Source organism: Mus pahari, chromosome 9, assembly GCF_900095145.1.
Source record: "Mus pahari chromosome 9, PAHARI_EIJ_v1.1, whole genome shotgun sequence".
Classification (NCBI taxonomy): Eukaryota; Metazoa; Chordata; class Mammalia; order Rodentia; family Muridae; genus Mus; species Mus pahari.
Genome location: NC_034598.1, coordinates 48,510,952 through 48,538,708, shown reverse-complemented (window position 1 = coordinate 48,538,708; position 27,757 = coordinate 48,510,952). Strand labels below are relative to the sequence as shown.

The 27,757-nt window shown below is 47.6% G+C and overlaps 1 protein-coding gene across 2 annotated transcripts; it reads right to left on the bottom strand.

The window, feature by feature from the left end:
* Positions 1-25: 25 nt before the first annotated feature.
* Erbb3 (erb-b2 receptor tyrosine kinase 3) lies at positions 26-26,762 on the bottom strand. 2 transcript variants are annotated; one of them, XM_021204598.2, is made up of 28 exons: positions 26,278-26,762; positions 23,073-23,224; positions 17,050-17,236; positions 16,297-16,422; positions 15,627-15,692; positions 15,356-15,474; positions 15,107-15,248; positions 13,727-13,840; positions 13,501-13,621; positions 11,418-11,491; positions 10,940-11,030; positions 10,328-10,533; positions 10,002-10,134; positions 8,900-8,990; positions 8,556-8,710; positions 7,917-7,970; positions 6,463-6,598; positions 5,539-5,658; positions 5,307-5,405; positions 4,885-5,070; positions 4,562-4,717; positions 4,246-4,321; positions 3,937-4,083; positions 3,748-3,845; positions 3,462-3,650; positions 3,252-3,323; positions 2,500-2,800; positions 26-2,334 (listed from the first exon to the last, which is right to left on the bottom strand). In XM_021204598.2, the coding sequence occupies exons 1-28, from the start codon at positions 26,357-26,359 to the stop codon at positions 1,808-1,810; spliced, it is 4,020 nt and encodes a 1,339-aa protein (XP_021060257.1). In that variant the 5' UTR covers positions 26,360-26,762; the 3' UTR covers positions 26-1,807. The 2 variants fall into 2 exon arrangements, with proteins under 2 accessions (XP_021060257.1, XP_029398264.1); XM_029542404.1 differs by lacking the exon at positions 26,278-26,762 and adding an exon at positions 25,593-26,114.
* Between the last annotated feature and the right edge of the window lie 995 nt (positions 26,763-27,757).

Below are 27,757 nucleotides of genomic sequence, written 5' to 3'. Positions count from 1 at the left end.
AACAACAACAACAAAAAACTCTGACATTTTTATTTAGACACGTATAAAAACAAAACAAAAAAACTTTAATGGTACAAAAAGACATTCCCCCCCAGTTCCCATCCAGGAAGACTTGAGGTCTGAAGATGGATCATCTTCCTATCCCACCAGAAGTTTCTCATTACTGGTTGAGAACAGCTCCCAAAATAGGAGTCTTGGAACCTTTGGGAACTGGCTTGTAAGGAGTGTGCATCTGCAACGTAAATGACCTGCAGCTTACACAAAAATGTCTAGTTACTTGTCCTTCTGTGTCCTCCACTCTTTCCTGAGATGAGAGGCCTGGGTGCCGGAGGAAAACGTGGCCGGCGGCATTTGCTTGGTTCAGTGCATCAACAAATGGAGTCTGGTAGCTCACACATGTAGCCACAGCCTTTGAGAGGTGAAGATGGGATTGCTGTGTGTGGAGTTCAAGGCCATCCTGGGCTACACAGTTACAGGCCAGTCGCCAGACACAGTTTTACATACACACACTTTATAGTAAAAGCACAGGCATGGGAATTGGGAAGATTTTGAATCCTGGGCCCGTGGCTTTGCTTCTTCAAGGCTCAATCCCCCATTTCCTGAGGTTTTGCTGTCCACAGTTTTAGTAACCTATGACCAACTGAAATCTGAAAATGCTGAGTGACAAGTTCCTGAAATAAATAATCCATACAGTTTACATAGTACCCATTCTGAGTAGCACAATGAAATCACAACCGGCCTCTCTTGTTCCACTTGGTAGATGAATCATCTCTCTGCCTGGTGCACCCACACTAAATAACCTATTTGCTCTTGAGCTACTTAACTGCCTGCCTGGTTATTAGATTGACTGACAGATATCATAGTACTTATGTTCAAAGACCCTCATTTTACCTAAAAATGGGCCCAAAGTCCAAGTCATGCTGTTAATTCAGACATGTCAAAGAGTGTTTTTTTGTTTAAGAAAGGGTGGAAGTTTTTAACTTCACATGGGGGGGGCAGTATTGTAATGTCTATAATAACAAATCCATTAAATTAGAAAAATAGAAAAATCAGTACAACTTCTGCTGCGTCACTTCAAACTAAAAAGAACAATAAGTTCTTAGTTAAGATGGAAAAGTCACTAAACACAGAATTCAGTTTTGTACACTGATTAAAAAATATTAAAAATATTAAAAAAAAAAAAAACCCTACAGGATTCAGTACTATTCAAAGATTCCGGGACCTGTTAGCTATCTTGGAACACTCAGAAAGACTCCATATTGGTGAAACAGGATCAGTTGTACCTCACAAAACTGTAAAGATTATAATTGAGACAAGGCGGGGTTCAGTGTGAGGATGCCTGGCTTACAGTGCACGTTCAGTCCATAGTCACTGGTACCTACTCCTATCTTCACTCCTCAAAGCTTTCCGCTTCTCAATCTTCCCCTGGGATTAAGTCTCATAAACAAAAGTCTTAACTCTTCTCTTCCATCTCCCCTTCTTTAGAGTCTGATGGGGAAGGGAGGCAAAGTTTAAGTCTAATCCCAATGAGTAAGAGCCTGAGAGAAAGGGTCTAGAGAGTAATCCTTCATATCTCCAGGGAGTCTCCCTGAGGAACGGGATTGGGAAAGGAGATACACAGGGAGCCTTCTCTTTCCTAGGCTTGGGAAGAGAAGAGAGCACACAGCCGGCTATGTACCGCAAAAAGTTTGTGAGGCTATATTGACAAGTCTCAAGGAACTAGATGGCATTGTTGGAGAAATGGAGGTGGGACCTCAGAGAGAGGGGTGAGGAAGGGGTTCCCTCAAAGAGTCTCAAGGAGCCGAGGTTAAATTCTCTGGGCGTTAGCCTTAGGGAAAAGCCTGCTATGCCAGTAATCGGGGTTGTCAAAGGCGGAGTCAGTGGCTTCTAAACTTCGCAGAGTTTTGAGGCGGGCATAACGAACATGGGGGGCTTGATGTCCAGGCCCCTGGAAAGCTCGCATCTCCTCATACCCTTGTTCAGCTGCTGGGCAGGCCCCCATAGCTGCGTAATCCCCTCCGGCACCTCCCGCAGCACGCCTGCGGTTCATGTATTCATAGTCCTCATCCGGAGTTGTGCCAGCAGAGGGCCCGATGGCCATGGGATGGAGCGGACAACTCTGTGTACTGCCCAGAGAAGCACTGAGGTCTGAGCCAACATCCATGTACTCATAGCCCAGGTCTTCCAGGGAGCCAGGCCTGGGGGGCCGAGCCGGGCTACCCCTCCTCTTCCGGTTCATGTATTCATACTCCTCGTCCTCATCTTCCTCTTCGGTACCCAGTACAGAACTGAGACCTACTGACGAGAGGGTGCCTTCCCGGGAAGAGGATGTACCTATGATTGAGAGACACTCTTAAGTGTATATAGAACTTCGTAGAAATAACCAGAAATAACCAGGAGTGAGCAAGTCATCAGAGACGATTAAAAAAAAATTAAGGGGAGCTCGGAGGAAAAAAAAAGATTAGAAGATTTGAGGGTAATGCTGGAAGTGACAGGTACCTCTGAGGTGAGTATCTGGCATGACATAACCATTGCCATCCTCTTCCTCTAACCCTGGCGGGGAGAGCGGGGTGACTGGAGTAAGCAGGCTGTGTCGCTGCGAATGGTAGGCACTGTCCCCACGTGGCCGTGGGCTCCGGCTCCGGCTTCGGCTCCTACACATGGATACTCTCTCTTGGAGTTCAGCCTCAGAGCCGGTCACATGGCCCTCTGATGACTCTGATGCTACACGCCCCCGTGGGATCGGGTGCAGAGAAATGGGACGGGAGAACTGTTCACGACTCCCCAAAACCGCAGAATCCTACGGAGGAAAAGTCACAGGAAGCCATACAAGGATTAAACGGACTGTATAAATATACAGACTCAGCACAGTTGCTCAGGAAGGGCCTTCTCTGTTGTGGGATGTTGATTAAACCTTAAAGACTTGAAACATCTCCATATTTCTTTTTCTTTTCTTTTTTCTTTTCTTTTCTTTTTCTTTTTTTTTTTTTTTTAGTACAGAATGGAGTTTATTCAGGCCATGGGGAGGGGAGTTGAGGGAGCAGAGGCAGAGAAAGGCAGAGGGAGAGAGTAGAGAGTAGAGAGCAGGGAGGGGATGGAGAGAGAGAGGATAAAGTTCAAATCCCACATGGTGGCTCACAACCATCTGTAATGAGATCTGACGCCCTCTTCTGGTGTGTCTGAAGACAGCTACAGTGGACTTACATACAATAATAAATCTTTGGGCTGGAGCGAGTGCCAGCACATCTTACCAGACAAGCCTCCCCGAGACTGCTCTGGTTCATGGGCATGTATCCAGACGAAGGACTTAAAAGACTCTGGCTCTAGGATGGGAAAGGAAAGGAAAGGGTTAAAATGAAGGAAGAAATCTATTCTTACTGTGGAGACTGATGAGTGGTGATTCTGAGAGGGCTCACGGGGGTCCACAGAGCAGAATCTTGTGCGGTTAGAAGATATCTTACCCCACGTGGCCGGGTAAGCGTTCCCGTAGGTAAGCTGAGGGCAGAACCCAGTGTGGTCGCCAGACCCTCCTCTTCTGCCTCCACATCTAGGTCGAGGTCCAGGTCTGGCTCCAGCTCTGCATCCTGCAACTCTTTGGTGCTCAGAGCAGAGGGCTCTGCCGCAGGAGGTATTCCAGGCCCACTCGCTCTCTACAGGAGTAGAAATCCATTAAGGTGGGTTCTAGTTCTCTAGTTCTCACTACGTCCTTTCCCTAAATGACTTTGACATTTTCTAGCCCTTACTTACCTTGATGACCAGATACCTGGGTGGGTCACGGGCCATCCTGGTAAACTCATTGGCTAGTTCTTTAAAGGTTGGGCGAATATTCTCATCAATCATCCAACCTGGGGAGAGATGTAGGAGGTTGAGCCAGGAGAGAGAACAGAGCCGTGGAAGAGAAAGGAAGGAGTTGGTTAAGGTCAGAAGACAACTCACACTTGACCATGACCATGTAGACATCAATGGTGCAGATCTGGGGCTGTGCTAACCGCTCTCCCTTCTCCAGCAGGTCTGGTATTTCAGCCAGTCGTAGCCCTGCATAGGGCTCTGCCCCGAAGGTCATCAACTCCCAAACCGTCACACCTGATACAGGAAGAAATTAAGTAGTAATTACGAAAAATAGATACAGGCACAAAGGGAAGGGAGGGTTGGCCTCGCTTTAACACAAGGATTGCAAGGGCATATAGTTCTTAAGAGGAGACACAAAAGGGGGACCTGAGCTGGTGATGACATAGGGGTGCTTACCGTAACTCCAGACATCACTCTGGTGTGTGTATTTCCCAAAGTGGATACTCTCAAGGGCCATCCACTTAATTGGAGTCTGAAGATTAAAATGAAGGTGCTACCCGTTAATTTTCACAAATTTTCTTAAAACTCCAAGTTCTCTATCACCCATCCCCTCTTGACCGCCCCCCCCCAACTTAAATTTTCTGTCATTCTCAGCTCCCTCTCCTTGAATCTGCCATGACTCATTTACTTATCTCGGAAAGAGCCCCTTGACTACTCTGTATTCCACACTCACACTCACACCACCCGACCACTCCGGCCTTTGTCACCTCACCTTGGCCTCACTGTGTAGTAACTGCTTGTCATCTGGCGGCAACAGGTCAGCCACACCAAAATCTGCCACCTGGACCTGACTCGGTGACTTGAGCATCACATTCCGGAGTGCGAGGTCCCTATGCACCATGCTGTGTTCCTCGAGGTAATACATACCCTAGAGGAGGAGGTGGTCTCCGGGTTGGGGAAGTCAGCCACTGAGCAATAGCAGCTGGCCACACCCTGAAGACTGAGCTCATGACCTCAAACCCTTAATCCTCCTACCTCGACCCGACCTTCCCCCACAAGCTGTTGCCATCAAAGGCCTCCCCTGACTCCCCTCACCTTGGCAATTTGTACTCCCCAGTTGAGCAGCAGTTGTGGTCCCAGTGTCTCACGGTGCTGTCTCACATGATCAAGGAGAGAGCCCAGAGGCAAGTACTGAGTGACAAGCTGCAGAGATGACCCTGGGCATAGTCCCAGCAGCCGTACAATGTGGGCATGGTCCAGGCTGCCGACGGCCAGCATGTGCTGCAAAATACAAGTGGTGTTAGCCAGGAAGTAACAGGTTTGCATACACTCCACAAAAGCACACCCAATCCAGAGGTCCCCTAACACTCATGCCTAAGGTGAATCTATTAAAAACACACTATTTGCCAACACAAGATCACATGCCTACATGCCTGGAACCAACACTGCCTCTCTCATTATGGCATCCACTTAACTGGAATCTGAAAATTACAGATGAAGTCCCCCCTTTAACTTACATCAGTCACAGCCTGAAAACTTTGCCGCCCACTCTTGTCCTCGATGACTTTAATGCAGACTGGAATCTTGATGGATTCACCCTCAGGAATCCAAATACCCTGGAAAGGTTGGGGTGGAGGGAGGTTTAAAAAAAAAAAATCACTCTTTGCAGACAGTCTTCTGCCAAAATCTTTCTCCCATTTTCCCTGACATCTTGTCCCCACTTCTCCAGACTTCCCAGGAGTCACTCACCTTGTGTACAGTTCCAAAGACACCAGAGCCGAGCACCTTAAGTTTCCTCAGCTCTGTCTCTTTGAAGATTCTAGCTAAGACTTTGTTTGCCTTCTCGCTGGGGTCCAGCGGCTCGATGCTCTGAGGAGTGGACAGGAAGGAGTTATTCGTAAAAGCCCACTCCCACAAGCCTAGTCCCACCTACTGCCTCTGCGCCAAGGGCAGCAGAGCTCAGAGCCCAGGGTAAGAAGAGATGGCCTTAGTCTTGGAAAGCTTCATACTCTCACCGAGGAACAATAGACCCTTCAGGAACTGTAGGACAGAGGAAGCTGAGCTGATGAGAAGGGTCAAGGGTATTGGTTTCCCTTTGAGTAGGAGGAGGGAGCAGAGGAGACATGGTGGTATCCCTCCCGAAGACTTTCCATACAAGGTTGGTTCTGGCTTTCTATCCCTCAGCCCTCTAAGACGAGGCTTGCTGTGCGGATCAGACTTGTCTTGAACTCAGGGCAATCTTTCCTGCCTTGGCTGAGTGCCAGAATTACTGCCCTGGACTAAAATGCTTAAGCTTTCAAGGAACTTGCGCATACCACTATACCCATCACCTTGGAAGGATGGATTTATCGTATCTAAGATACATAGACTGAGCCACAGAGAAGGAAAGCAGTTTCTTCAGCGTTGTGGCAAAAGGCAAAAACAAGGTGAGAATATCTTCCCACTTCTTGGACTGGTGTGTACACATATGTGCACTGTACATGTGTGTTGCTAGGACTGAACCTGGGTCCTTGTACATGTTAGGCAAGCATTCTGAGCTGTATCCATAGCTCTACACCATCCCCTCAAAGAGAGGGACCATATTTCCTGAGAAAGAGAACTAAGGTTTATTGATTTTTTCCCCCCGGGAGCAGATTGTAAAGGATGCCCCCCAAAGTTAAGCTAGATACTCACCTCACCCCGCTCCAAGTAGCGTCTCATAGCCCTTTTATTCTGAATCCTGCGTCCACGCCAATAGAGAAAAGAGCCTCCCAGAATCAGGAAGATCACAGTCAGTCCTACCGTCACCGCTATTACCAGGTGGGGTTTGCTGTGGGATACAGAAAAGGCCAGCATCCTGGGTTTACAGCGGCTTCACAGAGGTCATTTATATGGTGTACATCTGAGTTAGCATTCATCTCTATTAATGCTCACGAGCTCTGAAGGAGCCACCCCAGATACAGGACTTTCCCCCTTTCAAGCCAGTCTAAATTAATCTAGGAAGAGAATTAGAGAAGCCAGGGCTTGAGCCCAGGGATGGTGGGTGGACTGTATATACAAGGGAAGAATGGCTCCAGTGGACAGTCCCATACCCACGTGCATACTGGTGACACTAAATGGACCCAGGGTGTTATTAATAACAACAACAAAAAGGGGGACAGGAAATCAGGAAGGGGAAGGGCATGAGGGTGATCTGGAAGGAGATAAAGGTGGATTGGTATGATTAAAAGATATCACATAACTGCATTACATCTCCAAAGAATAAATAACAAACATTATTTAAAGTAGGGGGTGCGGGGGGGGGGGGACCTGAAGATATGGTTCAGCAGTTCACAGCTCCTAAAGAGGATCCAGGTTTGGTTCCCTGAACCCACATGGTGGCTCAGAACTGTAACTCTAGACCCTAGGGAATAGAGTGCCCTCTGCCGGCTTCCCTGAGCGCCAGGCACACATGGCGCACATACATTCATCAAGGCATTATTCATACATAAGTAAAATAGATAACTTTTTAAAGGTAGATATAGTGCTACATGCCTTTAATCCTGGCATCTGAGACACAGAGGGAGGAAGATGTCTGTGAGTTATCAGACACCCTGGCATACACGGCAAGTTTCATGCCAGTCAGGACTACATAGAGACACCATGTTACAAAAACAAAATAACCAAAAATGTAAAAAATAATTTTTTATGTTTTTTTTTTCCAAGACAGGGTTTCTCTGTGTAGCCCTGGCTGTCCTGGAACTTACTCTGTAGACCAAGCTGGCCTTGAACTCAGAGATCTGCCCGCCTCTGCCTCCTGAGTACTGAGTTCAAAGGTGTGTACCACCCCCACCAGACTAAAAATGAAAACTTAAAAGGGCAGAGTAGGCCACTGGAGAGAGGCTCAGTGCTTAAGAGCACTGGCTGTTCTTGTGGAGGACCCATGTTCAATTCCCAACACCTATATAATGGCTCATAGATTCACAATTCCAGTTCCAAGATATCTCATGCCCTCTTCTGGCCTCCAAGGGGACCTGGCAAGCAAGTGGTGCAGAGACATAAATGCAGGCAAAACAACCATATACATATAAAAATTTAGAAGGCAGAACAAATAACATCGGCCTTTCTCCCAAACATTCCTGATCCAACACTCTCCAAGCCGATCTTACCTCATTAATACCTCTGCTTGGCCTAAACAGTCTTGTAGTTCTGGTCCCTTACACCTAGAAAAGAAAATCACCTTCTTAGACAGAAAGTAGACAACCGAGGATTGGGCCAACAAGATGGCTTAGCAGGTGAATATACTTGCAGCCAAGCCTGAGGGCCTGAGTTTGACCCCTGGGAACTATGTAAGGGAAGGAGAGAATGGACTTCTTCAAGCTGTCATGTGATCTCCGCATACACACTGTAGCACGCACGCACACACAGTTCCCACATTCACAATAAAGAAAAGTGATTAGAAGAGCAAAAAGGTTTAAAGACAAATAGAGACTCAAGTCTAAGAACCTCCATATATAAAAGCTTGTTTGAGAACGAACTTACTGTGGCACCTCATCCTGAAGCCCCAAACCTAGCCCTAAAACAGAGGGGACTCCACCCCTCTGTCCTTCCTGATAGTTTCATTCTCCATATTGGCTCACTAGAGAGCCTCTCCTGAATGAAACTCCCATGCTGAGTTTCCCTTCCTCCCATCCTTTACAGCTAGAGGTGAGTCTTAAGCAGTCAACCTGTCTTCTTGCTGCTCCACACCCTAACTCTGGGTTCCCAACCTCTCTGTCGCCTCTCCTCTTTCTCATCCCGTCACTGACCCTTGGGTGCAGTTCTCGTGGCAGGGCCGGCACTCATTCTGAGCATCTGGATATTTGTAGATTGGACCTTTGGCACCTAGAATTCCATGGGGGCAGCTGTTCACACAGTGGGGCCCATCACGAAAATGGGCGCATTGAGCACAAGCATCGGAGCCCTGAGTAGAAAGAGGAAGATCTTTGAGAATGAGATGTCAGGATTAATTCCAGTCCTCCCAGGAAGGGTCAGCCCCATCCCCTCAGCATCCTCCGTGTACAAACTCCAGGGCCATCTGACTCCTCTGGCCTGACCTGGAAATTTGGTCATTTCCCCATCTCCCCTACAGATCCCAGGGTTGCAACTATACCGAGCCATTGCACGTGCTGGTGCCCTCCATGGGCTGGCATTCTGGATGGCAGGAGAAGCAATGAGCCTCATGAACAAACTCTCGGGGTTCCCTGTAGTGGGGGACACAGGGAGGAATCACTTCTACCCTTCATCCCCTTAACCTGCAACGAAGACCTTCTACTTCATGTCCACCAAGACACCAGCAGAAAGCTGTCTACAGGGGCTGGAGAGATGGTTCAGTGGTTAAGAGCACTGACTGCTCTTCCAAAGGTCCTGAGTTCAATTCCCAACAACTACATGGTGGCTCACAACCACCCGTAATGAAATCTGATGCCTTCTTCTGCTGTGTCTGAAGTCAGCTACAGTGTACTTAAGGTATAATAAATAAATCTAAAAAAAAAAAAAAAAAAAAGAAAGCTGTCTACAAAGTCAGGTGCGGTGGCTTACATCTGTGGCTAAGGAAGAAAGATGTCCCCGAGTTCAAGACCTCCCTGGGTTACAAAGTGAGGTGCTATTTAAAAACAAAAGCAAGCAGGTAAGCCAACAACCAAGAAAGCAAGAGAGGGCCAGGTGTGGGGGCACACGCCTCTAATCTCAGCCTCAGCAGGCAGAAGCAGGAAGAGCTCCCTGAGTCCTGTCTGGTATACATAGCAAGTTCTAGGTTAGGACCATATGATCCTGTCTGTCTGTCTCTGTCTCTCTGTTGCTCTCTCAAAGGCACGTGCACACGTAAAAGACATAAGCAAGCCAGACATGGTGGCTCATAGCTGTAATCCCACCATTTAAAAGGTGAAGGCAAAAGGATTACAAGGTGGGTAGGCTGGAGGGAGGGAAAAGAGAAGGAGGGGAGGGAAATAAAGAGAGAGAGGGAGGGAAAGGGAGAAAGAAAGGGCTGGAGAGATGGCTCAGAGGTTAAGAGCACTGACTACTTTTCCAGAGGTCCTGAGTTCAATTCCCAGAAACCACATGGTGGCTCACAATCCGATGCCCTCCTCTGATGCCCTCCTCTGGTGTGTCTGAAGACAGCTACAGTGTACTCATGCACATTAAATAAATAACCTGAACTGCTCCATCCATCCTCGGGCCTCACTCCCACCCTCTTGGCCTTCTCCCCACCTTACCCTTGCAGAACGTTGCAGTGAGTCACACAGACACCTTCCCGGCTGTAGTTTCGACAAGTCAAGCACTGGCCAGGGCCTGGACCCCAGCATCCCCCAGAGGAGCACAGTGGATCACACACTTTGCCCTCTGCCACTGGAAAAGAACAGACACATTAGGAAGACTCTTGAGGATGCCCAGGAAGCCTTCTGAATGCTTCTTCCTTATAGCCTCCACTTTCATACCCTCTTCTACTGGTCCCATCCCTCAAGCCTATTCCTACTTCCTGATCCTCTCTCTCACCACCTGGACCCCCGTCCTCACTCCTCTGGGGGGTCTTTCCTCTCACCACATTCTCCCAGAGGCCGGTTGTACTTGATGTCAAGTCTCTCCTCTGCCGGACCCCGCAGCAGTCTGGTCCAGTTCAGAGAGTGGTGGTAACAAAGTTGCTGATTGGCACTTATGTAGACACGCCCAGCACTAATTTCCTTCAGGGACCGGAAGCCCAGAGACGTGACATTCAAGTTCTTCATGATCAACAAGGAGAAGCCCCGGCTGGAATAAGGAGTCAGAATTAGAAGACAAACCACAAAGGGTTCATTAAACATACAGGGGGTTTTCTTTCCCTCAACAAATCTGTTCCAGGTTAAGTTAGACCCACGGAGAGGGAATTGCCTCCTGTGGCAGGTTTGTTTTTTTTTTTTTAAACAAGTGTCGGTGTATTGTTGAGGCAAGTCTGGAACTCGAGATCTAGCCCAAACTGGTGATCCTCCTGTCCATGTTGGAATTAACCACATTTGGGATTACACTGACTTTTTGCCTCCTCCTCCCCCCCCCCCACTGCCTCCCCATGCTATCAGACTTTCAGGGCCTGTTGGTTGGGAAATACCCTGTATATCATGACAAGATGCTCACCTCACTGTCTAGGGATACCACCACCACCACCATGCCCATTACTCACTTGTAGAGGCTTCTGCCCCCGATGGTCGTCAGATTGGAAAAAACACTGAAGTTGTGCATGTGAGGGGGCCAGGACTGGATGTTCAGGTAGCCTGAGGGTCAGAGAGAGGTGTATAAGCAGAGTCTTCCCCACGGCATCAGGTTCTCAAGAACCTGCCTCGCTGTGCTCCGGAGTAAGACTTTTTTCTTTTTCTTTTCTCTTCTTTAAGATTTTTATCTATTTTATACATATGAGTGCTCTACCTGCATGTATGCCTACATGCCAGAAGAGGACATCAGGTCCCATTATACATGGTTGTGAGCCACCATGTGGCTGCTGGGAACTGAACTCAGGACCTCTGGAAGAGCAGACCGCGCTCTTAACCACTGAGCTATCTCTCCAGTCCCCCAAGTGCGACTTTTCTTAAGCGGTTTAACTGTAAGGTGTGCCTGCCTGTGTCACTGCTCCTTCCAGCAGGGAAACCTGCCCCCTTCCTCACCTGTAATCTCCCGGACTGTCCTGAAAACATTGAGCTTTTCCGGGTCCAGTGCAGGGATCTTGTGCCAGGGATCACTAAGGGAACAGCAACAACTTGTCAACAGAGGAGAGAGATGACTCAGGCGTGATAGCACACCACACCTCAAAACAGTTTCTAGATATCAACGTTTTCCCCAGTGTTAGGGATCCAATCCAGGGCCTTGTGCATGCTAAGCCAGCTGCTTAACTACACAATGCAGCCTCTTCCACTGAGTCAGTCTTTGTCTAAAGGAAACAGAACTCTTTGGAGAAATGCTGGTGGCGGGGGAAACAAATACGCAGAGGCCCAGATCATCTTATGCCAAAAAGAAAAGGAATACTCAAAAGCTGACACAGCCAGTGACGTCGCTTGCCATGCAAGCCTGACAAACCCCCAAGGGTGGCTCACAACTGTCTGCAGCTCAGGCTTCCAAGACTCGGACACCCTTCTCTGTCTCAGGCACCAGGCATGCACATGGTGCACAGACATAATATGCAGACAAGCCATCCCTGTACATAAAACAAACTAGGGCAGAGGTGACAGCACACACCTGTGATCCCAACACTAATACCTGAGAGGCCAAACAAGAGCGGTAAGACCAAGGCTAGCCTGGGCTACATGTGAAGATATTATTTAATTTAAAAAAATGAGAACAGAGATAAGGGGTGTGTGTACAAAAAGGAAAAGAGAGATGATGAAAACAAACAAAAACAAACAAACAAACAATGTATCTTGGAATAGCTGCACTTAGCTATAACCCCAGCACTTGGGAGGCAGAAACAGGTGGTTCTCTGAGTCTGAGGCCAGCCTGGTCTACAGAGCAAGCTCCAGGACAGCCAGGGCTACACAGAAACCCCATTATGAAGAACAACAACAACAAAAAGATTAAAGCATTTATATTATGCTAGTAGTAGGGGAATCTGGGTAAAGTGTGTACGGAAAATAGGTCATTTTTACAATTTAAGCGCTACTCTAAAGTTATATCTACATAAAAAATTAAAAGAGGTGGCCAGCAAGATGGTTCAGCAGGCAAAGTTGATTCAGCAGAGCCTGAGGATTTGGGTTTAATCTCAGGCTCCACAGGGTACAAGTAAAAAACAGATTTCCAAAAACTGACTTCTGAGTCCCACACTCGCTGTGGTACACGCATGCCCATACATGCATGCACACATGCACACACACACAGGACTACATACATACATACATATATACATATATACATGTAGGTCTATATACACAAACAAAACTAGAAAAAATTAAAAGAGGGTCTGGAAAGATGCCTCATCAGTTAAGAACACTGGCTGCTCTTGCAGAGGGCTAGGGTTTGACTCAGCCATCTGTAACTTTAGTTCCAGGGGATTCACCAGCCTCTTCAGATTTCTGTGGGTACCAGGTAAACACATGTTGCAGGGACATGTGTATGTAGGCAAAATACTCAGGTACATAAAATTAAAAAATGTAAAAAAAAAAAGCAAAATACACAATGGTTTTTATTATTTTCCGTAGTTGTTATGTGCAGGTGCCCACTGAGGCTGGATACATTGTGACAGTATGTGACAATGTATCCAGCCTCAGTGAGCCTGCAGTACATGGTCTTAACCACTGACCTGTTTCTCCAGCCTCCTTTTATTTAAATTTAAGGAGGAACTTCTCAAAAGCTTTAGGTAACAAACACTGTCCCTGAACTTTGTCACTTCTCAGGGTAAGACTGGGCTGCTTAGAGATGTCCTTGAGGGAAGCAAGCTCCACCTGGAAAGTGGAGTCATGCTTCTCTCAGGCCCTTCATACCCCCTAAGACATCCTGACCTACATTTCTATATTGGTTTGGTTGGTTTTTGTTTCTCAAGCCCGGGAGCCCCAGCTGTCCTGGAACTCCCACTGTAGACCAGCCTGGCTTCAAACTCACAGAGATCCACCTGCCTCTGCCTCCTGAGTACTGGGATTAAAGGCACGCACCTGGCTGTGATGTACAATTCTAGTCATGTATGTGGAGATTTAAGCCATTGAAATGAACCATGTGGTGGATAGGGCTGTGGATTTAGGGTGGAAAAGCAGAATCTCTAACCCATTGAGGCCAGTGATGAGGAAGTCCAGGTTGCCCAGGATCTTGGTACAGTTCACGAACCCATCGATGTTGCTAGAGTCCACAGTCTGGTAGCGGCTTCCAGAGCCTGTCCCCTCACAGGCTGCAAACACAGAACAGGCTCAGTGCTGGGTTCTGAGTTACCTCATAGAATAATCTGGGTGTAAATTCTCCCCACTTCCCACCTCTTCACCTCCCACCACTTCACCTTTTGGGCACAGCCCTCTGCAAGGCTCACACATCTTGAGTCCATTCTTATCTACTTCCATCTTGTCAGCAGGACAAGCCCTGACACAAAATGTCTGATCCACCACAAAGTTATCTAGGAAGGAGAAGAACACCATTAGAAATGAGTAATAGTGCCGGGCAGTGGTGGCACACGCCTTTAATTCCAGCACTTGGGGGGAGCAGAGGCAGGCAGATTTCTGAGTTCGAGGCCAGTCTGGTCTACAGAGTGAGTTCCAGGACAGCCAGGACTATACAGAGAAACCCTGTCTCGAAAACAAAACCAAAACCAAAACCAAACAAAAAATGAGTAATAGCCAACTACTGAGACACCTCTTCTGTGCCCCTGTCCCCTCCTCTGCCCCCCTGCCCCTTCCACCCTGCCCTGGGATTCGTCCCACCTATAACCTAGGGTTCCTCAGGTATGTCCTACAGATTAGGCAGTCTCTTTGTTTTTAAGATGGCCTCAAGCTCTTTAAAAAAGAAAGAAAGAAAGAAAGAAAGAAAGAAAGAAAGAAAGAAAGAAAGAAAGAAAGAAAGAAAGAAGAAAAGAAAAAGTTTAAGGGGCTGGAGTAATGGTTCAGCAGTTAAGAGCACCGACTGCTCTTCCAGAGGACCCAGGTTCAAATCCCAGTATCCAAATGGCAGCTCACACCTATCACAAGATCTAACAACCTCACAAAGGCATAATACATGCACACAAAACACCAATGCATCATAAATAAAAATAAATTTTTTTAAAAAAGATTGGTTTTCATCTAAAAAAGAAAAATATTTACTATTTATTTTATGTGTATATATTGGTATCTATCTATCTATCACATTTGTGCCTGGTACTGGAGGAGTCCAGAACAGGTGTGAGATCCCCGAGAACTAACATTATAGGCTATCATAGGCTCTATATGGGTGCTAAGAACTGAATTCTTTGGATGGGCAGCAATTGGTCTCAACTGCTGAACCATGTTTCCAGCCCTGGCATCAGACTCTTCATGTAGCTAAGGATGACCTTGGGTCTCCGATCCCCCTGTCTCTTCCTCAGAGTGCCGGGTTTCCAGGGCACTATTTCACCCAGTGTATGTAGTATTGGAGTCATCAAGCCTAGGGTTTCACACACACTACCAAGCAAGCACTGTCAACTAAGGTGCAGCTCCAGGCCTCTCCACTCTTTGTCGTTCCGAGTGACCCCTCCCAGAAGTCTGGGGGCAGGGGGCACTGACAGAGATGTCACTCACTAGGTAGGTCACATAATCAAATCTAGGTTCCCCCAATGAACACCTAACTTAATCCCTTTAGCATCCCAAACTTTTTAGTGTGGAATCTATGGTTGTCCATCCCCCCGCCCCCCTCCCCCTCAGACACTTACGGGGACAACTGGCAACACAGACGCCTCCATACTGATACTTGATATGGGGGTTGGGCTCAAGCTGGAACGTTAGCTTGTTGTACACAAGGGGTGCTGGACACCTGGGCACACAGGCCCCACTGTCATTGAAGTGTCGGCAGGCCTGGGGATGTAAAAGACGCCTAGAATTTATATTTTCTATAGTCCTCTTCTCCTCCCCAAAGCCCATAACCCCACGTCAGCTCACAGGCTGATGGCACCATTACATACAAAGCAATCTGTGTCCTGGGGTCCAGAGCAGCCGCCTGCACATTCATCATGGCAGCACTGGTTAGGATTGGGCCCAAAGCAGCGACCATTACACTGAGGGGCACAGATGGTCTTGGTCACTACGGAAAGAGAGAACACACGACGTTCAGGGATAAATTCAGAGGCCGCCGTTGCTCGTTCTGAGCGTTTGGACAGACACAGGCAGGATTGCATAGGTAATGGGTATGGGACAGCATGAGCTCTAACTTTTTAGAAGAAAATTCAAACCCACATATCTGGCAGTCTTCTGGTCCAGGCCCCCAGCATCGCCCCTTGCAGACCTCGTGGCAGGGTGGACCTGATTGGGAAGCGAGAGGACACACAGGACCATCAGAACTGAAAAAGGCTTGCTCGAATCAACAGGGTATGATGTCAGCACACAGGAACCTCAATCCCAGGAAGCCCTCGCTGTGTCCCTCCCTGCCCTTGGAGAGCAGGGCTGGGCTCAAGTGAACCTGACAACAAGGGGCGGAGCTACTCCTCCACACTACCCACTGGGCAGCTGAAGGGGAGGGACTGGGGCAGATGCCAGTCTCAGTCCAGTGCCATCCTAGGAACCTGGTTCCTTCCAGACAAGCCGATTCTGTGCCTGAGTGGAAAGGAGCAGTAGACTAGCTCAGGGATGCTGGGAGATACTATATTGGCAAGAGCAACAGGGAGCTAATCCAAAGATCTGACTTCCCTCCTTAACACCCAAGACAACTTTTGCCACTTTTCCTGATACACTGGTTTGGGCTCCAGGAGACTGACCCAGTCCCTCCTGGCTGGCAGGCTCTTGAGTCAAGGGTCTGAGGTGACTGTTTGGGGAAGGTGGGTTCAGATGAGGGAATGCAGTAGGAGTGGAAAAGGAGTCGCTCCGGTTTGCTGGGGCAAGGTGAGCTGCCTCGATCACATCCACTTACAGTTCTCCCCGTTGTTCTTCACCACTATCTCAGCGTCTGGAACCCTCACGATGTCCCTCCAGTCAATTGTATCCATGTGGCAAAGTCTGTCATTCTTCTCGATGTAAACGCCCCCTAACAGAATCTCTGTGGTAGGAAGAGAAGTGACAGGCTGAAGACTGTGGCACAACTCCCCTTCACACCTTCCTACCAATTCACAAAAAAAAAAAAAAAAAAAAAAAAAAAAAAAAAAAGCACTCAACTACAGGTGGTCCAATCAGATTCAAGCTTCAAGAAAAGAGGAGGAGTCAGGCCAAAGAAACTCCCGCCTCTTCAGACACCTGTGTAGATCCGGTTTAGCCAGTGGGAGAGGGGCGGGACATCCTGATTCACTCCCCTAGGCCTACTTGAGTGTTTTCTAAGCAACTGGGATAGGGAGAGCAGAGAGTGCCCAGTCTGTGTTTAACCACTACATTCTCCAGATGGTTGGGCAAAGGTAAGATTCCAGGGAAGAAGGGTTATCAATAGATCCAATTCCCAGGCCAACCCCGCCATCACATAAGGTCCCTCCTACCTGGAGCAGGTGCCCCCACCCCACCCCCGCTCCTCCCTGGGACCCTCTACTGCTTAAAGAGTAGTGGACTTTTAGACCACTAAGGTAAAGAGCACCCAGGAAAATGAACTTAAAGTGAGCAGTCTTGGGTCATCACCAAGGAGGTACCCGTTGGCAAGAAGGCTCAGGGGAAAGACCAGAAAGGATCATCAGAAACTAACCAGTAAGCTGAGTGAACCGGAGCTGGCGCAGAGCATGGCTGGAGTTGGTGTTGTAGTTCAACATGACAAAGATGGCGAACTTCCCATCATAGACCTGGGTTCCCCTGACCACTCGGAGGTTAGGCAAGGGCAGTACAGAGAATTCATTCATGGCCACCAGGACGTAGCCTGTCACTTCTCGGATCCACTGTGACAGAGCAGACCACAGCAGTGAAAANTATAGGGAACTTTTGGGATAGCATTGAAATGTAAATAAAGAAAATAATATAATTCATTGGAAAAAAAGAAAGCGTTCCTCCTTTAAACTCCAATAGATCATTACAAGATGTGTCTAAAAATTTGAGTCAAAAATTGCGGTAAAACCACACTTCCCTTTTCTGAATCTTTTTGACTCCCTAGTAATGGCAGTTGGGCAGTACAATTGTTGTCCAAGTATTCTTGCTAACCTTTTGTTCGTCAACCATGGTATGTAACAGATGAGTGATAAAGCAGTAGAAATTGGCTTATAAGAACAAAACTCCTATGCATAGAAGCATTTACACAGTTATATTCACTTTTGTTCATCTATTTAAAGTAAACAGAGCATCAATATAATTTTAAACATCTTTCAAAAGTAGCAAAGTTAGTTTCTTCCTATGTATAGCTAAAGCCTTTATCTATGTTAAGGATATTATAGGATGCATTGCATTTCCAATTTTACATGTGTATTTATATATATATATATATATTAGGACATTATTATTGATGATCCAAATTATAACCAGTTTCTAACATCCTTTGTATAAAACTCAAGAAAGCTAGTTTCTCTTCTTGACATGAAGAAAGACGTGGGAAAGAAACTTTTGACTATCAGTAAAATTGCAAATGAGACTCATAATAATTATAAAAATAGATGAATAGGTCAATTTAGGGCGCTCCTTATATCTTCTTTCCAGGTTCCAGTTTCTATTCTTTTCTTCTTTCTGTTTAAGCAGTATATATTATGTATCATTGGTTTGAAGGACCATGTCTCTATTAGAAAGTGGAAGACAGGCAGCCCCTTATGTGATGTGTGCTAGTGAAAGAAAGTTCATCAGATAGTATTTCTCTTATGTGCTTAGAAACAGCAGGGTGTCTCTTAGGTAACAATGAAGTAAAGCAGAATGTAAAGGGGTTATTTAACAAATGGGAGAAATAAAGGCTAGCCTCCGAGAAGCGTGTAAAAAGATGGGCATTACTTGTCATGAGGGGGAAGAGCAAGTCCGAGGTTAGAGCCAGTGATAACAACATGTCAGAGGCACTGAGTGCTTACAGAGGTAATCTAAGTAAAGCAGATCTGCTCTGTAAGGCCCAGATACTAATTGGAAATTCATTGGATCTGATATGTGTGAGGGGAGATCTGGACTGATGTCTTCAGAGCCTTGAAAATGCACAATTCTCCTCTATCCTTCTTACTCAATATAAAAGCAACTTCCCTATAAAAGCTGTTTTCCCCTCTTAGCTTGAAAATGAAACAGAGGCCTCTCTCACTCAAGGCAGCAAGCACGCACCTTAACATCTGCCACACCTGAAGCTGCAGTTCCTACAAATATAACAGCCAGAGCTATGCAAGAACTGCCAGTAGGTGAAGGGTTCACACTCCCTAATCTTTGTAGGACCACACATAGTATTGGTTTCTGGATACTTCACTGAAGTCACTGGGAAACACAGGGATGTGAGAGAGCTTGTTTATTTGGAATGTTTCCAGAAAGACGGAAAGAAGACTGGAAATTATCTTCACCTGCAATGATGCTGCACGTTTCTGGAAATCAGAAGACTACTCACATAGTGTGAGCTGTTTGCCTGCTATAGACCGTCAGCCAACGTTTTGGGTTGTGTGAGCCAGAGCATCTCTGTTATCTCTGTTGCAGTAATTTAATTCTCAGTGGTCATGGAAAAACACTCACAAATAATATCCAAAGGAGAATGGCCATCTATATATTTCAGTAATGATCGATTTGCAGACATATGAAACAATTTGAATTTGTTCCATAGGTTATTGTGTGATAATTTTTGCCCTATGATAAAATAAAATGTATTCATCAAAATTTGCATGTCATATAAAAAAATCACAAAAGATTTTGGGTAAGGGCTCACAGTAGAGTTGGCAAATTTTGTAAGCCCAGAAAACTCACCAGAGGAATACATTCTCTGGCCAGGCCCAAAGCTATTCACTTTGTATTCTTTAAGAGTGTTAGGGCATATTACAGGAGTGGGTGGCAGGGAGTAGCGTTTGTGAGTCAGAGGCCAGGAATGTACATTCATGACCCACCCACAGGGCCCCACCATCTACTCAAATGGTAAGTCAATTACGGTGTTTCATGTGGGGAAGAATGGCAGTGCTTCACACCAATTATAACAACAGAAAATCATGGGAGGTGGTTTCTCTTAAATTTCTGTTTAAATTGTTAACCTGGCTTCCTCAACATTCTCTTGGAACCTAGGGAAGGATAAAGGATAACGACAGATTTAGACAGGCAGGATCCCTGGTATAAGATAGTGATCCAAATGTGATATTATTAATGGAGTAGATTAATAAATCAGATGCATTGCTGTGGTTATTGATACAGAAAACAATTTACACAAAATGCCTTTCCAGTCATGATCATAATCAGAAAATAAATCAGAAAGAACATGAGACAGATTACAGAAGTTTTGTACCTTTACTCAATATTATGATAACTATCTTCCATTCTTCCAATTATACCAAGCCTACTTAGGTTTTTCCACACTGATTATCAACTTCTTCAATCTATCTTTAAGTTCTTGGCAACTCCACCTTTGCTGCCTATCAGCACTGTAACTTTCTGTGGGATCATTAAAGTCCTCTAGGCTTATTAATTCATAGATGTGAATAGTAATAATTTTTTAGTACTAGTACAAAGAACAAAATAAGATAAATGTTCTGCCACAGATTAGATACCAAGCAAAAAAGTCAAAAGACTTAGATTTTGTAAAATAAAATTAAGGTTTTACCAGGAAAATAGATATAACTCAAATAACTACACCAGAAGAATTATAATACAGTGAACTAGCTATATAGTTGAGATGGAGATGAAAGTCAAATAAGGGGCAAAGAAGACCCAGAAGGGTTTAGTAACTAGACTTAGCAGGACCAAAGACAGAAAGTGTTGTTATTATAATCCAGGACCTAAGCCCATGTATGTGGTGGGAACTAGAATCAAAGTGTGCTTGTTTAGTGGAGGCTGAAGCCAAAGAGGAAATGTATCTTTTATCAAAAGAGATGACCGAAGCAAAGGACAGGGAGAGAAATACTAGGGTTATGCCCTTCTACCCTCTAGTGCCTTGTCTTTTATTGGTAAGAAGCCAGCTGACATGGAGCCAGAGAAACACCACCTGGAGAGGTCAACTTAGTATTCAGGAAAGATCTCAAACCAGTGACGTTTTCATCCATAAGAGGTCATGACATTAAGCCAGGTCCTTGTGGGTAGGGAGTGGTTTCCACAATGGAAATACATTCACTGTATCTGCTCTTTTGGAATTAGGTTCACCTTGACATAGGGAGTGAGCAACAGAGAAGACAGTAGATTGAATAATCATCAGCAGCAGCAACATTGACCACCACCACCACCATAAGAGAATCAAGGCTGCTCTCAACAACATCAATGAATCTCAAATGCAATATGCTATGGGAGAGGTGCACAAAAGAGTACAAAAAACATCCTTTCTTTTACATCTAATTTTGGAAGAGGTAAAACAGTAGTGCTAGAAAGCAAATCAGTGGTTCCTATAGGACATAGACAACTGTGTTCTTAAGCGTGAAGTCTTTCTAATTCTCCAAATTTCTGCCATTAGCTTGTCTCAAGAACTCAAAAGATGAATTGCTATCATGTGGAAACGTACCTTATAACCCATCACCAAGTTATGTCAGGGAACTCAGAGCCCCATTTCTCTGACAACACTTTCTAACAATAGACAGGCAGCTGAATGACTGAGTACATTTTCTGTTTCTCACCTAGCTCTCATCATGGGAAACCGGTCTGTGCTCCACAGTTGCTGCAGGTGTAGTGTATATGTTAGGTGCTCCAATGATTGCGTTTTCCACACCATCTCAGAAACAGTAAACCTGAGGGAAAATGACTCTGTTACAAGCTCTGGGTCTATGTGAAGGCTTGTTTGGGGGGGCAATTATTTCCAGATACAAGAAATTATAAACTGCATGACCTTCCTGGAGGAAAAACTTGAAACACTCTTGCCTAAAATAGCAAAGTTGGACATCTTAGTTATGAAAAATGACAAACACATTGAAAACCTGGAAGAAACTTCTCAGGAGAATAGAACAAATACCACACAGTACAGAATAGAAGAGAGTGCTGATTTAACTTGGTATCGTTGTGCAAACATTGGATGTTACCCGTCAAAGGTGTAACATCATTTACAGCTTGCATTCAGAGGAAACGATGCTGGATGGAATTTTAACCCGATTGATAGAGGAGGAGATAGCAATTTCATATTATATGACAATGACATTCAAACAGTAATGTCGATAAGATGTAGGATTAATGATGCACTGCAACTCATGGATTGTAGGGAGACATATGAATTCCCTTTGGGTGGAAGAAGACTTCCACAGATAGAAGGAAAATCCTGGTCTCCTGGAGCAAGGTCTAGAGATGTAGAAGGTCAGTTCCTGGAAGGGACACATTTGCTTCCTGTCGAATTGTAATTACCACAGGTGGATCAATTTATCTCTTTTGGCATGTTGAAGGAACACAAAGATGACTGGGAAGGGGGCCTGTCAGAGCCACAGTCTCCACTCTAAAATAAATGCAAAAAAAGTCTCTGCTTGTTGCTCCTTGATGAATGGGGCACTTGCAAGGAGATGAACATTTTCATGCTTGAAGTTGACTCATTTTGAAGGAGTCTCGGGTTCTTAATTCTTTACCTCAGCTACAATGGGCAGAATCAGAAGTTTGTTTAGTTAATTGTAAGCTGCTTAAAATCCTTCATTACATGTTTTAATAAATACAAGGCATGGGCTTTATGCACTGATAATAATACTCAATAAAACACTGTACATGAGTTTCCAGCATTGGGTACATCTTTGTGGTGTAATTGTGAAGTTTTTTTATTTATTTATTTTTTTATTTTTTATTTTTTTTGGTTTTTTTGAGACAGGGTTTCTCTGTGTAGCTCTGGCTGTCCTGGAACTCACTCTGTAGACCAGGCTGACCTCGAACTCAGAAATCCACCTGCCTCTGCCTCACAAGTGCTGGGATTAAAGGCACATGCCACCACTGCCTGGCCTCTTTAACTATTTATTTATTTAGGTATTTTTGAGACCTGGTTTCTCGCTGTTTGTAAACCAGACTAGTTACAGACTCACAGAAATCTGCCTGTCTCTGCCTTCTGAGTGCTGGAATCAAAGGCATGAGCCATCACATGAGGACCTTAATGCTTGGTAAATGCTCTCTACCAGTGTACCATAGTTGTCCCCTGACTCCAGTCCTGTGTCCATCCTCCCTGAATTTCCTTTCTCTTCTCCCCCAACCCCCATACTGTACACTGATTCTAGGACCTCATGAATTTTCTGCAAGCACCTGACCACCGAGAGCCTGAATTCCTTTCCTGATTTGTAGGGAGCATGCTGTCACAATACTGTACCACTTGGGTGAGCAAAAACAAGGCAGAGAAATGAGGACAGATCTACATTTCCTATTTCTTCTCGGAGTCATATGGAAGGAAGGGTGAGGGGTCCCTGTCTCACCTCTCCAGGTGACTCTGGGTCCTCAGGTAGCTTACTGATTGACAGAATGCCACCTACTCTGTCCCTTTTTGGTGGCCGGCTTTCACATAACCCCGGTTATAGGACCAGGACACCCACACCCACCCCTACCCCCACCCCGTTATGGTCACTGTTTCCCTAGGTTTGAGCCTTAAGAACTACTAAGTCTTAGGAATGCCAATTTCAGCAAAAGATGGTCCCCAGAAAGGGAAAGCCTTCTCTATGGGAAGCGCAGGAGGGACCAAGCGGGGACACTCACTTGCAGGAAGGAAAGATCAGCATTGGGTCCTGTGAGTACAATCTCCAGGTTACCCATGACCACCTCACACTTCTCATAGAGTTTGTACAGTGTCTGGTACTGGTTGTCGGCATCGCCGGTCACACTCAGCCCGTTCAGAGTCCCAGGACACACTGTGAAAGTGGAGGCGAGACAGATAGGTAAGCTAGATGTCCCCTCCACTACAGCCTCTCGTTGCCCTGTTCCAGTTAAACCTGCCCACACAGCCTCCAAGGGCCTCCTTATTTCTCACAATTTGAAAAGGTGAAATGTAAACTTTTCCTCCCCGGAGTGTCCACTGTGCCTCCTTCGGGCACTGATGTGGACACTGAGGGGTTAATACAGAAGGAAGACATACTGGACTTTCCTCTCCCTGGAAAGGACACTCTTTAGGCAGGGAACATTTACCCTCTCCTCCTCATCGAGGCACTTACTTCTCGGCCCCCATCCTGCCTCTCTCCAGGCCCTGGAATAAACATCTCTTTGGGGTTAGCACACAGCCCCTATTGTGTCTACAGAGGGTGGGGTGGGGCAGAGGGTGGGGGCAGTGCCTGGGGCCACAGTTCAGCCCACAATGAAGCGATTCTATCCAGGAGGAGGGGGCTGCCCCAGACACCCCATCCTTAGCAGCACCCCCCTCTTACCCTGGAGCTTTGGGCTCAGAAAAGTGACCTCACTGGAGGGAGAAACCCTGGTAGTGGGGTGGGGAGGTGGGGTCAATGGGAGCTTTGTCTTGAAAAGCTGGACGATAAGGAACTGGTGCCCCCCCCCCAAAAAAAAACCTCTGGTTTCCCTTCTCACTCCCTTCCCCTAAGCCAGCATGCTCCAGCTCCCGGCAGCAGGCATCCCTGTGCAGTCCTGAAGTGCTTTTCACCAAGCAGAGAGGCCTGGAGAGAAGCAGAACAGAGCCTCCACTCCCAAGCTTTCTTCCCAATTTCACTGCCAGAAGGATTCTTTAAAGAGACTGCTAACATGGCAGTGTTCCCCAGTAGACACTCCAGGGGAGAGGAGAGGCCAGGACAGTTCAGTTCTTGGGCTTCCACTTTCCTCCCTGGAGCGCTAAGTATCTTTCCTCTGGCACAGTAAGAGCACGTGGGGAGGGTGGGGGTAAGGGGTGTACCACCAACCACCTGTTCTAACCACCCTTCCCTGAGGCGGGGCAGGAGGCAGAGAGGGAGACAGAGGCCTGGGCTTCTCCTGTGAGATACATGTCTGGTCTGACCCCTTCTTCTAGATCCTCTTCCCTACCCTCTCTCCATATGATGGAAGGAGTGGGCCAGTTCCAGCAAGGAAGCATAAACAAGCTAGAATCTCCCAGGGTCCTTGGGGCAAAATAAAAGACTGGGAAGGTTAGTCATTTCTGGAAGAGCCCCACCCCTGTCCCCTTACGGGCAGGACACCCCTCTTCCAAGTTAAGGTGCCAACCCTTCTCTTCAGATAGGGGAGGAGCTAAGATATCTGCATAGGGAAATAATGTGTACCTGCGCGTGCAGACTGGCACACAAACACGTACACAGTTACCCTGGCACAGAAATATATATTGTTTGCCCCTGGGGCCCCGTGATGGGAAGTTTTACAAGTGGCCAGTCCATCCCACCTGCCCACAATGCCTTGCACACTTTGTGCCTTGGTCTGTCTCGGTTACCTGCCACCCTGAGGGTAAAGTCCATATTTCACAAACAGGGGCAAAGGGCCTGGGTAGGAAGGGAGTATAAACAACTACCCAGAAGGAACCAGGCAACTTGGGGAGCACAGCGAGGAAGCAGTGAGAACTGTGGGTGGGGGTGGGGTGGACCACACTCACAGAGGAGCAAAGGCTCAAAGTCAGAACCTTTCTCTGTGGAGAGCATTGACTGCGCAGACCAAGAGCCTCCAGCCCTCAGAAGCCCCAGCCACACACAGAAGGGGACAAAGGGGCTATACAAGGCTCGAGACAGGGCCGGATGCCCAGAGGCTCAGGATGGAGATAAAGGGTTGAGAACTAAACAGGCCTGCTCCCCCCTGCCTCTTGAGGAGGGAGGTGGGAATCCCGGACTCTTGGGTTCCTGGTTGGTGGGGGCACAGTCAGATGGGACAGTGATCCAGTCACTCCCCAAACCCCTCCCACTCCAGTCTCCAGACCACCCCCTCCACCAGCTGGGAGTGTTCACATCTCAAGATCCCAGGGGCTAAATTTAGGCCCAGCAACTGTGGGGGAAGCACAGGTGGTTTCTCCCACTCCCACTCTGGGGAAGGGGTGATGACTGTGCCAACCCCAAACTGAGATCTGGGGGTCGGAGGAGGGGGCAAGATCAACAGGACTCTAATGATACCAAGTCCAGTGCTCTTCAGGTGCCCATCGTCCCAGAGACATGGAATGGGCTCAGATAGCACCGAATGGGGGAAGGGCAGAAGTTGGGTCTAGGAACCAGTTCACAGTTCAGAAGGTGGTAGAGGTGGCCTCAGATCGGAGAGAAAGAGGTCTGATTGTTCTCCCCCAGAGCTCCAGCTTAGGGTACATACCCTGGAAATAGTATAGTATGTAATAGATGCCCGACATGTTCATTGAAGTGGCCTGGGTCTTGATAAAGAGAAGTTGGTTTAAGTTGGGGACCGGCTTATCTTATGGGAAAGCAGGCAGTCTGCTTCTGTGAGATCTCTCACTGATGTCACCTGGACTTGGCCCTCAGGTTAATCTCAGCCTTCTCAGGACAGCCCCACTCACGGAAGAGGAGGTGCCATTCTTGTTTTTCCAACTTTAGAAAACAACAACTACCAACCCTTGCATAGCCCCGCCCTGTCGGCAAAACAACGAAACTGGGGGTTGTTGAAACCTGGGATGGGGTGGGGGCCAGAGAACCTGAGAGCAAACGGAGACACTTCAAGCCAAGTCTCCTTACGTTTACAGAAGGGTCCCTGCCCGCCCTACTCTCAAGTGTGAACTACTGTTCGGCACCAACCAGATCAGAATAAAACCAATTAGAGGGTCGGCGAAGCCCTGGGAAGAAGGGTAGGCATACAGGAATGCAGTCCCTGACCAGCCCACTCCAAGAACTGAGGCACACGGTCCCCTCTTTGGTGGTCCGAGCAGACCCTGTATCGCAACCCCCAGTTCAAAGCGTCAGAACCCGAACTCCTTGCCCAGGGTCTGCAAGCGCTCAGGTTGCGCCCCCAGCTTCCAGCCTGCTGGGGCTCCCGCGCGGCTTACCTGCCTGAGAGTTGCCCATCTCGGAACCCCGGGCCAGGCTGAGAAGGAAGCCCAGCACCTGCAGAGTCCCGATCGCACTCATGATATTCCAGCGGAGGGTGAAGGGAGCCCAGCCGAGTCTGGCCCGGGGCTCCAAGATTAGGAGGACATCCGGGCGACAGCCACCTGAACAGTCAGCGAATAGGTGGCCGCGGCGGCAGCGGAGGCTGCAAACTGCAACCGGAGCCGTAGTCTGAGTCCGGAGCGGGACGGCAGGGGAGGGTGTATGTCTGGGAGGGAGGGAAGGAGGGAGGGAGGGAGGGAGTGAAGGGGGAAAGGGGTGAGTCACGGCCGCGCCCCCTCCCGTGCGAGGCTGGAGTCCTGATGGTTGTAGCCCGAGACACCGGCCCAAGCGTGCCCCGCCAGCCCACAGCTTGGCCAAGAGGGTCAAGGAGGGGTCTCACTCCAGCAATTTCCCCCGGAGATGGTTAAGAGGAGATCAAGATTCCAAACGTCCACAGGCCGGGGAAAGGTAGTGAACGCGCGTAGGGAGAGCGCTCCGAAGCCCAGCCCCCAGAAAGCTGGCCTCGCCCATTAACCAAATCACTCAACTCCCCTAGCCGGTTGGATCACTTGAGGGATTTTTTTTTTCTTTCGGAGTGTGAGTATTTCTATTTTTTCGAGTGGGAGGTTGTTTTTCAGCCTAGCGTTCATGCCACCTCAGTTTCCCCGGGACGCAAAGCCCCGTAACTCATGTACCCAGCTCGGGAACCCGAGCCCCGGAGGCTGCGTGAAATCGCACTGTCTCCGGCCGCTTCCTCCTGCAGACCCGGCGCCGGCTCGGCCTCTCGGGGGGATTTGCCTGGGGGGCGGGGGCGGTTTCCAGCCTGGGAACAGACCCCGGAGTCCGCCTTCCCACTTCTGCCCGGGGAGGGGCTCCCGCACCTGTCGCCGTCCCCTCTGCTGCCCCCCACGGCCGCCCGAGAGAACAGCTGTCTCCGAGGGACCGACCCCGCCGTCCGGACGGCCGCGGTTCCCGCCTCTCCTCCGCGGACCCCAAAGGGCACAGCAACGCTCACCCCGGAGGTGACAGCGAAGAGGGGCGCGGGGAAGTCAACGCACATGACCCCCGGGACCCTGGGTTGCTTCGTCCCGGAGGGGTCCGACTCGCGCCCTCTGGTGCCCAACTCCTTGCATTTTGCATCCCTTACATTGGCATTCCAAGATTTTGCCCTGAGAATTTATGGTCCCCTCCCCTTCGGCTAAGGCTATCAGCTATACTCCTTTCTTTTCTTTTGTGTACTTTTTGGTTTTGAGACAAGGTCTCATATAGTTCAGGCTGGCCTCGAATATATTATGTGGCTGAGACTGTTGTTGAAATCAGAAATGTCTTTCTGCTTCCACCTCCCAAGTACAGATGTGCGCCACCATATCCGGCTCTCCTGCTACAATTTTTTTTTTTTTTTTTTTTTTTTTTTTTTTTTTTGTCTCTACAAAGTAG